Raw genomic sequence first — 12952 nt, 5'->3', positions numbered from 1 at the left:
GCCGGGAGGATCCCCTGCTGGGGGGTGGGCTTCGCCGGGCAGATCCCCTGCTGGCCGGGGGTGTCACGGTGCCCTCGGTATACACTGGGCTCCTCCCCGCCCTTCCTCTACGCCTAGGAAGGGGGGGTCTCAGGAAGCCCTCGTCCGCCGGCTGACCACTCCCAGCGGGGACAGACACTGGTGCCTGCGCTGCATCTGCTCGGCTGCTTCCCTCAGAGACAGGGCTCCGTTCATTCATGCGGTCTCCCTGCTCCAGCTGTGCAATCAGCTGGTCCTTGCTGAGCCTCCCTGGGTGCAGCCCCCTCTGCTTGCACAGCTCCACCAGGTCACACTTGCGCCGCTTGGCATACATCTTCCTGCTGACCACTCACAGGCCGGGGTGCTCGCCGCTCCCCACGGTTTCCAGGGGGACCCCTAGTTCACCAGCCCTTCTTGAGGTCACCACCTCTCTGCCAGGGTCGAGCTGCAGACTCCTCCGCCCCTGAGACCGCTCGCTGCAATCCCCCGGGGGACCCTGTTACTGCAAAGTCCTTCTCACTGGGCACACACTCCCAGGGGTTAACCACCCCTTCGTTTTACTGCTCCCCAGTCACTTACTGCAGGAAGCGCCGTCCACGGGGTGCAGTATCTCCCGCCGCTGCCACCAGTTGTCACGGAGTGTGGGGGAGTCCGGCCCTGCACCCCTCTTCCTGGGACCCACAGTGACTCTCGGCCAGCCAGTACAACAGAAGGTTTATTGGACACCAGGAACACAGGTTACAGCAGAGCTTGCAGGCACAGTCAGGACCCCTCCACCGAGTCCTTCTGGGCTTTCAGGGTGCTTGGATCCTAGCTAGGATACCCTGAATTCCGCCCACACAGCCCCAAGCCCCAAACTCCAACTGCTTCCCTCCTGCCACTCCCTTCCTTTGTCCCCTTCCCGGGCAAAGGTGTTGACCTTTCCCCTCCCTTACCTAGCTCAGGTTACAGGCTCTGGCATCGTCCATCTCCTAAAGTCCTCCCCTGCTCTCCCACTCCCCACACAGACAGTCCCTACTGCATCACACCACCTCCCCAAGAGGCGGTAGCTAAGTCGATGGGAGGAGCCCTCCCATCAACATAGCGCTGTCCACACTGGGGGTTAGCTCAGTATAACGATGTCCCTTAGAGGTGTGGATTTTCGTACTGATACTGCCCATAAGTTCCTATTGTAGACCAAGGCTGAGTGAAATTCAGTGGGATTTCGGCTCCCAAGTCACATAGGGCCCTTTTGAAAAATGTTGCCTCAGAGACTAAGGTTGCCAGGTGTCTGGTTTTTGACTGGAATGCCCGGTGAAAGAGGGACCCTGGCGGCTCCGGTCAGCACTTCTGACTGGGCTGTTAAAAATCTGGTCGGCGGTTCAGCAGGGCTAAGACAGGCTCCCTGGCTGCCCTGGCTCTGCACAGGTCCCCAGAAGTGGCTGGCATGTCCCTGCAGCCCCTAGGCTCAGGTGCAATCAGGGAACCTCTGTGCGCTGCTCCCGCCTCAAGCGCCAGCTCCGCAGCTCCCATTGGCCGGGAACAGTGGCGCCTGTGGATGTGGGCAGTGTGCACGGCATAGAGCCGCCTGGCTGCGCCTTCGCCTAGAGGCCGGACATGGCGGCCGCTTCTGGAAGCAGCACAGAGCCAGAGCAGGCAGGTAGCCTGCCTTAGCCCCACTGTGCCGCCGACCGGGAGCCGCCTGAGATAAATGCCCCCCGGCTGGAGCCCACACCCCGAGCCCCCTGACCCAGCCCTGAGCCCCCTCCTGCAGCCATACTCCCTCCTGGATCCCACATCCATTCCGACACCCCAACCCCCTTCCCCAGCCCTAAGCCCCATCCCACACCCTGAGCCTCTCATTTCTGGCCCCAACCCAGAGCCCTCACCACTTCCCGCATCCCAACCCCGTGCCCCAGCCCAGTGAAAGTGAGTGAGGGTGGGGGAGAGCGGGCGACGGAGAGAGAGGGGCCGGAGTGAGTGGAGGTGGGGCCCCAGAGAAGGGGTAGGGCAAAGGTGTTTGGTTTTATGCAATTAGAAAGTTGGTGACCCTATCAGAGACTAATCCACTCTCTCTCCCTCAGTCCTTCTAGAGCAGAGCTGAAGCATGCTGGCAAGACCGTTGTTGCCAAGTGGCTAAATAGTGGATTTCTGTCTCTTGGATTGTCAGTCCAGCACATACACTAAAATACCATTAAAAATTAAATAAAATAGATTCTACTTTTCTCATTACAATCTACTTCTGGCTCTTTGATAGCCCCCACTGCTGTAGTAACTGAGCACTTTAAAATCTTTAATGTATTTATCCTCACAACACCCTGGTGAGGTAGGGACGTGCAATTAACCCTAGTTGACTGTTGAGGAACTGAGGCATTGGGTCCTGAATGCACGTTACGCACCTGAATCCTTATTCCTATTCCACTGTGGAGTAATACTTAAATAGTCATTGGGTAAGAACACAAGAATGAGACTATAGGCCAGTGGTTAGGGCACCCACCTGGGATCTGGTCCCTCTAATCCAATAGATTTCATTATTTATCCACAGTGAAAGGGGAGCTTGAGGGAGCCCTACATCAAAATGTCCTGCTGTTCTATGTTTAAGACATGCACACACATGAGTGGTGGACACTTCTGTTCAGATCCCTTCTCCCCTTTAGGCAGAGAGAGGGGAATTGAGGCAGGATCTCCCACCTCCAGGGTAAGTGCTCTAACCATGGGGCTAAAAGTTATAAAAAAGATGGGCAGCCCCAACCCAGATTTTCCCTGGGACCCGATCCACTAGGCAGCTTCTAAGCATCCCTACCAGATTGGATGAACACCTGTCTTCCCTGGTTTGTGAACTGCTCTGGGGCTTAGGCAGGAGATAGGTGCCCAGACACCCGGAGAGAGGCAGCAGAGACAGAAACAGATGTGCCCAGGGAACTTCTTCCCTAAAAACTTAAGCAGAGTTTCAGCCGGAGTTTTGTGCATTGCCGTGGAGCCAAAACTGGTATGTAGGTAGCTAATTCCTTTTGTGCATTCAGGCCTACATGATTTTCCCAAGATCACACAGGAAGTCATGAGCAGAGCAGGGAATTGAACTCAGATCTCCTAACAGCCAGGCTAGTATCCTTCCCCTCAGTATAGATCGTGCATAGGGTGGGTATCAATATCCATTTGGTAGATTGTTCCATATGCCCCTTGGTGTGAAGAAGTTGAGGTTTACAGGATTATCCACTGTAAGAGATTCCTCCCTCGGTTTCAGAAGACATCTGTGAGATACATTTTTCCCCTCTACAGTAATCAAGACCCATCTTGGAGCGCCATGCAATCTCCTTAGCAGTGATTAACTCTCCCCCTCTATGGTGCCTCTCTTTCTGGGCTGGGCATGCAGCAAAAAGGTCGTTGATTGAAGACTGCTAAATCACTTCTTTTAATGTATGTAGCCAAAAGGCACGTGCCTCCCCTCTCCCTGTGTATGGAACGCACACAGTTTTCTAGAGGCTCCACACCCGCCAAAATTAGAAACACATTTTTTTAAAAAGAAACCAAGTAAACAACAATTATTGAGGCTATTTCCTATGGACTAACGATCAGCTGGGAGCATCAGCCCAGACAGTCATTAATTCTCCAGGAAATGGCCCAGGCCAAGGTTGTTATTGCTATTATCGTGCTTTATTTTCTTCTTATCGTTTTAATAAATAAAAATTAATCTGTGCAATACTGCATCTGATTTCCTGTGATGGCATCAGGCCCTCAGAGAGCTCAGCGGGGAGGAGGAGTTTCTCATTAACGTCGCTCGCTGTGTGCTCACTGCATCTCTTCTAAGGTACAGCAGCCAGTTGGACTCACCATGTTAGGACTGTGATGTAATGGAGGGGACGCACAGGGAGCCCCCTTCTAACTTCTGGCACCAGCAATTTCAGAGGGAAGTTGGTCTGAGCTCCCCAGGACTGGCTTTTGGGAGTCATTTGTTACCACATTGGCAGCATGTCGCTATTTAGGGGGAGTTATGGTGCCCGCCCCCCATTTGTCCCCTTTGCAAATTTCTATAGAAATATTACTTTAAAAGTTCTGTGGGGTTGCATGAAACAAACAAACACAAATTCCTTTGTGGCTGGAATGCTAAAGGGCCCTGACTAACCGCTTGGAGTGCCATGAGCAGATTGATAAAGAAAGCAAACACTCCCACAAGTGGTTCTGGGACTTGCTATACTATACTGGCTTTTTGCACTCCTCTGCCATTAATAGGAATGCTGCATCTTTACACGCAGACTTCAGCCAAATAGATACAGGGGGTAGCCAGGACACATCCCTTTGCATCTAACCTTCCCACCTGCTGCACAACACAGTAAATGCCAACAGGTGCTAGTGGCAGGTGTTTGCAGTCTCTCCATCTGCAGCTGCCCACCCACTTCCCATGGAGTTGGTCTGGAAGTGCTTGCACTGGTCAGTATAGTCAGCTTCTGAATGGCTTTCCTCAAGCTGAGACGGAAGGCAGCTGCAGTCAGGAAATGAATCATCAGCTCTGTTTTTGTCTGTTGCTTGGAGGCCCAACAGACAGGTGTGCAGCAGCATGGTGCAATGAAACACGGAGGGCCCACAACTCCCATAGACTTCAGTGCGGACTGAGGGTGCACATCACTGTGCAGGACAGGCCCCCAAAAGAGATTATTTTTTTTAAAATTGTCACCTCTAGCCCTTGTGTCTTTACTGCTAGCACAACCAGTTCACCAGCACAGAACAGCCCTAAATCTAGAAGAATAACCTGCTTTACAGGGAAGGTGTGAGGATTAGAGACGTCTCCAGGCCAAACTCTTAGATTTGAGCTACAACTTTGGCAAACTTTAGATCTCAGACCAAATTTCACATCTGATTTCTCTCATAATCAACTAACTCTCAAATCCAAAAATGACAGAAATGGGGGCAGGGAGGCTGGTGGAAGAAGGATTCAGATTCAGGGCCAGAGTTTGTGCCTTGAGTGCATCTCTATTGACAATTCATTAATGCTTGTAAAATGCTTTCAGGGCTTTTAATGGGAGGCACCACGGAACTGCAAACCTTTATTATGTTACCATTTTATTTCTAACTATGTCTATTTGACCTGTTAAACTGTATTTAATCCACATTAGCAGAAAGGGTAAACCAGTCCCCTCAACATGGGTAGCACTCCAGTGGGGATGGAGCCTTAGTTGCACAAAGATATGCTGGATATTTTTCTGGGCAGAGTAAGATCCAGCATTCACAGGTTTGGGTTTAGAAGAGGGGTAGGCAAACTTTCTGGCCCCAGGGCCACTTCTGGGTATGGAAATAGTATGGTGGGACATGAATGCTCATAAAATTGGGGTTAGGGTGCAGGAGGGGGTGAGGGCTCTGGCTTGGAGTGTGGGCTCCAGGGTGGGGCCAGAAATGAGGAGTTCAGGGTGCAGGAGGGGATCTGGGCTGGGGCAGGGAAGGTAGAGCGCAGGGGAGGGGGGGTGAGGGCTCCGGCTGGGGGTGTGGGCTCTGGGATGGAGCTGGGGGTGCAAGAAGGTGCTCTGGGCTGGGACCAAGGCATTTGGAGGGAGGTGATGGATCAGGGCTGGGGCAGGGGATTGGGGCATGAGAGAGGGTCGGGACTCTGGCTAGGGGTGCAGGCCCTGGAGTGGAACTGGGGATGAGTGGTTTGGGGTGCAGGAGGGTGCTCCGTGCTGGGATTGAGGGGTTCAGAGGGTGGGAGGGGGATCAGAGCTGGGGCAGGGGGTTGGAGCGCCAAGGGGTGGCTCAGATGTGGAGGCCCTGGGTGGCACTTCCCTCAAGCAGCTCCCAGAAGCAGTGTCATGTCACTCCTATGCGGAGGTGTGGCCAGGCAGCTCTGCTGCACACTGCCCCATCTGCAGGTGCCACCCCTGCAGCTCCCATTGGTCATGGTTCCTGACCAATGGGAGCTGCGGGGGTGGCGCTTGGGATGGGGGCAGCCTTCTCATTGCCCCATGCATAGGAGCCGGAGGGGGGACACGTCACTACTTCCGGGAGCCACGCAGAGGGGTCCCTGACCCTGCTCCCCAGCGGGAGCGCGAGGGATGGATTAAACCAGCTGGTGGGCCAGATGCAACCCACGGGCCGTAGTTTGCCCACCCCTGATTTAGAGTGTATCTAAAGTTGAAATCAATGGAAGCTAGAGGTCTAAATACCTTTTGAAGATCTGGGCTTTAGTGTCTCTGTCCTGAGTTCCCCACCTTTAAAATGGGGATAGTAGCATTTCCCTGTCTCACAGGGGTGATGTGAGGATCGAATATGTTAAAGATCTTGAGGTTCTCAGATCCCACGATGATGGGAGCGGCAGACGGATAGATTGGTTAGATAGAGGATGCATTTACAGCAGCACTTTGCAGTTCTTTCAGTGCAGGTGTCCATATCTATGAACCATGTAATATTCATTAATTTCTGAAGGACATTTATTTCTACATTAAGAATCTCTGCTTTAAAGGGACCCTGAAAAGTCAGAGCACGATGCTGCCATCAGATGGATGTGGGGGGGCGGGCAGGAACATAACTGTGCACTTAACACCACGGTTGTTTTTTTTAAAGTGTTACAAAAAGAATTATACACAGAAACGTCCTCCTAAATCTACATACATTTGCCAAAACTAGAATGGCAAACCTTGTGCTGAGAACCAAAACACAACAGCCTTGTGCTAGTGCATGAGAACGAGAGAATGGCACTGAGAGGAAATAAAGATGACTGGAGCTTTGTGCCGTGAAAAAAAGAAAGCTCAAAATTGTTTGTATTTTAATCATTTCGGCCCTGATTCTGCTAGATTTATCCCCGTGCTTCCCTTGGCTTCACTTCATTGCAGTCAATGGGATTATTCACCATGTGCAAAGTTATGCACATGCATGTGTCTTTGTGAAATTGGGCATTACGTTGTTAGCAAGACAGGTATGCATTTTTTAAAAAAAACCAAGGGTTGAGATTCAATCCTGCCCAATGGAGGGCCAACAAACTGCATGCCCTGTCTCTGTTATGCCGGGGGGAGGGGGACTCCTGTCCAGGGACAGTAGTTTTGCAATTCCAACTGTCATTCCAGAGGAGCCCCTCTCCCCCAGCAGAAGTGGACTAAGGAAAGTGGTGAATCAGAACATCTCCTGGCTAGCCTGACCCCACGCTTTGTGGCACTGGCTCCACCCACTTTGAGGGTAGCACCAACCAGCGCTGGTCTCTCTGATACAGACAGGAGCCGTGGACAGCTACTGTGCCTCTGATTCTAGCAGACTTCTGCTATGAGGGGCCCACACTCTGGCTGCCCCCAAGCAGTGATTCTGGCTGATGAGCTTCATGACGAGAGTGACTCTTTAAAATAAATGTAAATGGAAGAAAGCTTCTGGGTTATATGAAAGACACATGACAAGAAAAAGTGTAGATGAAAGCTATGCTGTGATCGGAGGAAATTTTTCCCTAGATTAGATTTAAATATCTAATTACACTAAGCAGAAACTTCGTCTTCACACTTCCACTGAAGATAAGCCAAATTCTCTTAAGCAGGGTAATGATCTAAGTGCCGCTCATTTTCCAAATTACAGGACAAGCTTGCCTTCTTAATGCGCCAGCCTTTGATCTCAAGGAAAAAGGCACATTAGAAATAATACTGCATCTAAGATTACATTGTATTTAACTTCAGATGAGAGCAAGTCCAACTGAAGGCAGAGCACAATACAGCCTGTTATATACAGTCAGCCCCTCTCTAGAGCTACACCGATCGGGTCTTTCAAGGGAAAACCTGCTGAGAGACAAATGGGAAAATGAACCGCTGAGAGAAATACAAAGGGGCAGATTCTGCCCTCACTTACACTGGGGTAGCCCCACTGAGGTTCTTAAAAGACATCACAGCAGCCCAGAGAAGAAGCAGGTGAGAGACCTACCTGTGATAAAGGAATACGCTGCTAGGATGTTGCTGAGCAAGGCCATCTCTGTGCTAACACCCACGGGCTCCATGCTGCTGTTATCCACTGGCCGCTGTGTCTCATCCACGGGAAGCAGCAAGGGGGTGTTGTCTAGCGGGTAAAAGGTAGCTGACCTCCCTTTCTTCTTCTCTGTTTTGAGTGAGGGAATATGTACGTCAGTTTCAGTGCTGCCCTGCCCTGCCCTGCCTTAAAGCAATTGAACCTGCCTCTGCATTCCGAAATCTGGAGCCAGTCACTGGAAATGCCACCCAAATCTGCCGCAGTTAGGCAGCTGGACCTTCGTGGTTAGCTTCAGCTGAGTGCACACGGTGGATTCAAGGCAGTTTCTCTGCTAGCTGCTAGGCAGCATCTCCTCTCCCCATTATCCTTTTTTTTCACATCCCCCGTTAGACACACCCAGATGCTTTACAGCAAATATATAATCAGGTTGCTTTTCTCTTTTGTAAATCAAAGAGCCTTTATCAATGCTGGGTTTCACTATACATGTAGTAACTCAGCACATGGGCTTGGAAGACACAGACAGGGTCGGCAACACTACGCTTGCATCTCTCTGTAATTCTAGAGTGATCTACACCTGGCAAGCAGTACTGCTTTCCCTCCAGCCTTATTAAGGGAAGGGCGGATCTTTGCCTGCATTTATGACTTCCTTCAGAAGCATACTCTCATTGTGTTTCACTGAGATATAATTTCCTCTTCAGAGAGGTGAGGGAACACGGGTTAATGATTTGATTTTATTTGTTGAAGACTGGAGCTGAGAAGGCAGCTAATTCCAGAAGGCTGAAAGAGACCCTTTCAGACCTTATCAGATCACTGCTAAGAACTGGCTGTACCTTGATCTGTCTGCAGACACTATAACCAATGGCAAAATACGAATTGTTTCAAACACATTAAAAAGTCAGCCCATAGAGAGAGCTCCATCATCCACCTACGCGTGTGCAAAATCCTAGGGCTGTTAAACCTTTTAAGACTCCTGTCCCTGTGTATCTGGTACAGGCTGCAAACAAACAGTGCACAGTAGCTGGCAATTGCATCTGGCTTCCACTTATCTGCTAGTATTAAATTCAGGAAACTGACAATTCTGGTGCATGAAATACCATTACTGCTGAGGGAGCAAAGTCACTTTCAACTCCAGCCTGCAGTGCATGAAAATCCACGTTTGTTCACTGTCTCTCTGTGTTTGCATTTGCACAGCTCACACCCAAGGTGAACGGTTACATTGTTCATTTCACACTGCACACACCTGGAAGCTGTGTGGCCCCCGAGGTCAGCAACAAAGATTTGGGAGTGAGAAGGAAATAAGTTAATTTAAAATGTCGGCAGGGGTGATGGCTCAGGTGGATAAATGCCTGTGTGGTGCGGCATCTTATTAGTGTGGCTTCAGAGATTCATCAAGTCTAAGGCCAGAAGGGACCACTGTGCTCATCTAGTCTGACATCCTGTATAACACAAGCCACAGAACCTCCCCAAAATAACTCCTAGAGCAGATTTTTAAGAAAAAAACATCTCATCTTGATTTAAAAATTGTCAACGATGAAGAATCCACCACGATCCTTGGGAAATTGTTCCAATGGTTAATTACTCTCAGGGCTGGTCTACACTGGGGTGGAGGGGATCGATCTAAGATATGCAACTTCAGCTATGCGAATAGCGAATAGCGAATAGCATAGCTGAAGTCGAAGTATCTTAGTTCGACTTACCTGGCCATCCTCATGGCGGCAAGTCGACTGCCGCGGCTCTTCCATTGACTCCGCTTACTCCTCCTGCTAAGGTGGAGTACGGGTGTCGATTTGGGGATCAATTTATCGCGTCTAGACAAGATGCGATAAATCGATCCCCGACAGATCGATTCCTTCCCACCGATCCAGCAGGTAGCGTAGACGTGGATTCACTGTTAAAAATGTAAGCCTTATTTCCTGTCTGAATTTGTCTAGCTTCAATTTCCAGCCATTGGATGGTGTTAGACCTTTCTCTGTTAGACTGAAGAGCCCACTACTCAATTCCCCTGTAGCTACTTACAGAGTGTAATCAAGTCCACCCCCTTAATAATCTTCTCTTGCTCGTGTTAAATAGATTGAGCTACTTGCCTCTCTCCTTATAAGGCAGGTTTGCTAATCCTTTAACCATTCTCTTGGCTCTTCTCTGAACCTTCTCCAATTTATCAACACCCTTCCTGAATTGTGGGCACCAGATCTGGACACAGTCTTCGGGCAGCGGTCACGCCAGTGCCAAATATAGCGGTCAAATAACCTCACTGCTTAGAGCTGGATGCTGCGGTGATGTCTAGCTGTTAGAGTAGGGGACTGGCCATGGGGAAACTTGGGTTCTGTTTTCAACTCTGCCACTGAATGACTGTGACCTTAAGCAAGTCGTTTAAGCAAAATTTTTCAAACATGGATGCCTGAAGAGAGGCACCAAAGGGGAAATTTTCAAAAGCACCTCAGATTTAGGAGCACTAGTCCCACTGAAAGCCAGCTTTACAGATGAACAAACTAAGACACAGAGGGGTAAAGGCCGACATTTTCAATAGGAAAGTCAATGGCACGAAGGGCGCTTTTGAAAATCTCCCCCTAAATCCATAGTTCAGCACCTTAATAAATGCCTTGATTTTCTCCACTAAACTCCTAATGTGAAACGAAAGGAAGCGATGGGTGCTCAGCACCTCCAAAATCCAGGCCATTTATCTAGGTGCCTAATATTGGGCCCCACATTTGGATGCAGTGTTCTTTATCATTCTGTGCCTCAGTTTCCCTAGCTGTAAAATAGCAATGACACCTACCTCAATGAGATATTGTAATAATTTTTATAAGGGACTTTGACAATCACAGATAACAAGCTCTACTGGAGTTTAATTATTATTATTGTCGTGTCAGTTGTCCTCAGCCCAAGGTCTGAGCAGTTGTGAAGGGTATTTGGGCCCTAATCCAGTAACTCTTGTAATGTAGAGCCTTCAAAATGCCATCCCCAGCCCCAAATTGCTGACATGGCAGGAAAAGTAGTAATTGGAAGTGCCACATATTTGGGGAATTAAAGGGGAACTGAATAAGTCAGAGAAGGAAATGTAAAAGGAGTCCAGGTTGTGGCCCCGGTATTTTACAGTGTTTTGCAGGCCAGTTGCCTCATGCTTTAAAAGGGGCATGTTTCTAAAGGGATTGTGACTTGCCAAACTAGCTATCCTCAGGGAACTAAATGGAGGAGATATGGGAAAATTTGACTCTCCCTAAATAACTTTAATTATTTCTTAATATTATTTCTATTACAGTAGCATCTAGGAACCCCAGTCAAGCATCAGAGCCCCATTGTTCTGGGTGCTGTGCAAACAACTAACGAAGAAGGCAATCCTTGCCCCAGAGCATTTACAATTCAGGTGTCAAAAGACAGAGAAAACCGACCAATGGGGTGGCAGCTGGTGGGAGGATGAGGTAATAAAATGAAGAGAGTTTAGCAGAAAAACGGAAGTCTCAGCTCACCATTTGCCTCGCCAATGCCAGAGGGCAGCGAGCTGCAGGAATCAGAGCAGAGGTAGGTTTTATGGAGGGATTTAAAAGACAAAGAAACAGTGAACGAGGCTTTGATGGCTTACTCCCTTGCATGCTCTGTTCTGTCAGGTTTTCTTTTAAAACACAGCAGCAGCATGTGCCAGTCTATAGCAAAGACTCTCACATGGTGATCAGGACACCACTGACAGGTGTACAGCAAAGGCAAAACACTGTTGGCTGTTACTGAGTCTCAACACTGCGATGCATGGATGTGTCCCCTGCTCGGTGTGCGTTCTGTCTCCCCCCACCCGTGTCCAACCCACAAAGCATGTGACTCTGATACTGCTCCCAGCTAGGGAATGCTGGTCAAGCTGTGCGGGGTCATACTTTAGCTCTCGAGGCTCAGTCTCCAATGATGACCAAGATAAGAGTCAACATGTGGATGGACTCTATCCTTACAAATAAGCACACCAATAATCTGGTTAGAGTGGTACAAGTTATAGTGGTGGCAGGGCTTTACTGCTGATTAATAGCCACCTCTGCAGCAATTGTGCATAATGTAAATGGAGAAGAAGAGATAATTGATTAATTCTGTGCATATGGTCCACTCATTTCCAAAAGGGAAACATCCCACTCCCTGCACCCGGAGCGTCCCAAAAGCTCAGAAGCCATAACAGTGTCAGCGTACATGGTGGAAGGCTAATGGGGAGGCATGCCACCTTTTAGTCTTAGTCCTCTTGGGCTAACTGCATTGCCACATAGTGGTGTTTCCCTGTGGCCACATGGCATCATCATTCCATGATGCAATGTCATGATATGAAGTCACAATATCCCAGGCAATAATTGAGAACTCTTTTATGTCAAAATTGGGGCTGTCCCATAGAAAACAGAAGACGTGTCAATTAAGCTTCCTTAGGGAACAGATAAGTGAGTGCAGGCCAGCAATACCGACTCAAGACCCACCTTCTGATATTGCCGTGCCATTTATATGTGGGGCAGAATTGCGAGTTTACCATGGGTCCTCTGCAACTCTGGTGACCTCAACAAGCCCCCGTTTCCTTTTCTCCTGCTTTTCCTTCCTGCTACAGCCCCTCCCACATCATAGATTCCCCAGTGTTTTCAGAAAGCTCCATAATGGGAACAAGCCTGTCTGGATCTCAGCAGGACAAAGATTTCAAATCACACCCCTACTTGGGGCTTCCCCATAGGATGTGCTGTGTACTAGATCAACAAGGCAAGGCCCAGAGAGTGACAGACAGAGACCTGCTGGGCTCTAGCTGTCCTGTGGAAACACTGCACAACAGGCATGCTTTCTAGGAGGCAGAGTGAAGAATAATTTCTCTACTTTGAACAGTCAAAGAAGTTCTGCTCTTTATTTTCTCCAGTGGAGCCTTAGTGCAGTCAAACAAGTTCCTAAATGAATGGTTGTCTGAGCACTCTACACTCCAGCAACAAGCACCATAAAGCTACAGAACTGGTTTTCTAATCTGTAGGATCGTACAATCAGCCAGTAAGGGTGGAAAAAAACTACAGCGGTTATGCAGGAGGAAAGGAGG

General features: G+C 49.3%; 1 protein-coding gene across 1 annotated transcript in view; it reads right to left on the bottom strand.

The window, feature by feature from the left end:
- Positions 1-12952, bottom strand: part of EVA1A (eva-1 homolog A, regulator of programmed cell death) — a 345582-nt gene that overhangs the window by 10465 nt on the left and 322165 nt on the right. The window contains exon 6 of the mRNA XM_050950914.1: positions 7879-8049. Within this exon, the coding sequence (XP_050806871.1) occupies positions 7879-8049 (171 nt within the window). The remainder of the gene's footprint in view (positions 1-7878; positions 8050-12952) is intronic.

This window comes from Gopherus flavomarginatus, chromosome 4 (assembly GCF_025201925.1).
Source record: "Gopherus flavomarginatus isolate rGopFla2 chromosome 4, rGopFla2.mat.asm, whole genome shotgun sequence".
Lineage (NCBI taxonomy): Eukaryota > Metazoa > Chordata > Testudines > Testudinidae > Gopherus > Gopherus flavomarginatus.
The sequence above is the reverse complement of the archived record's forward strand: the minus strand, read 5'-3'. Positions and strand labels throughout refer to the sequence as shown.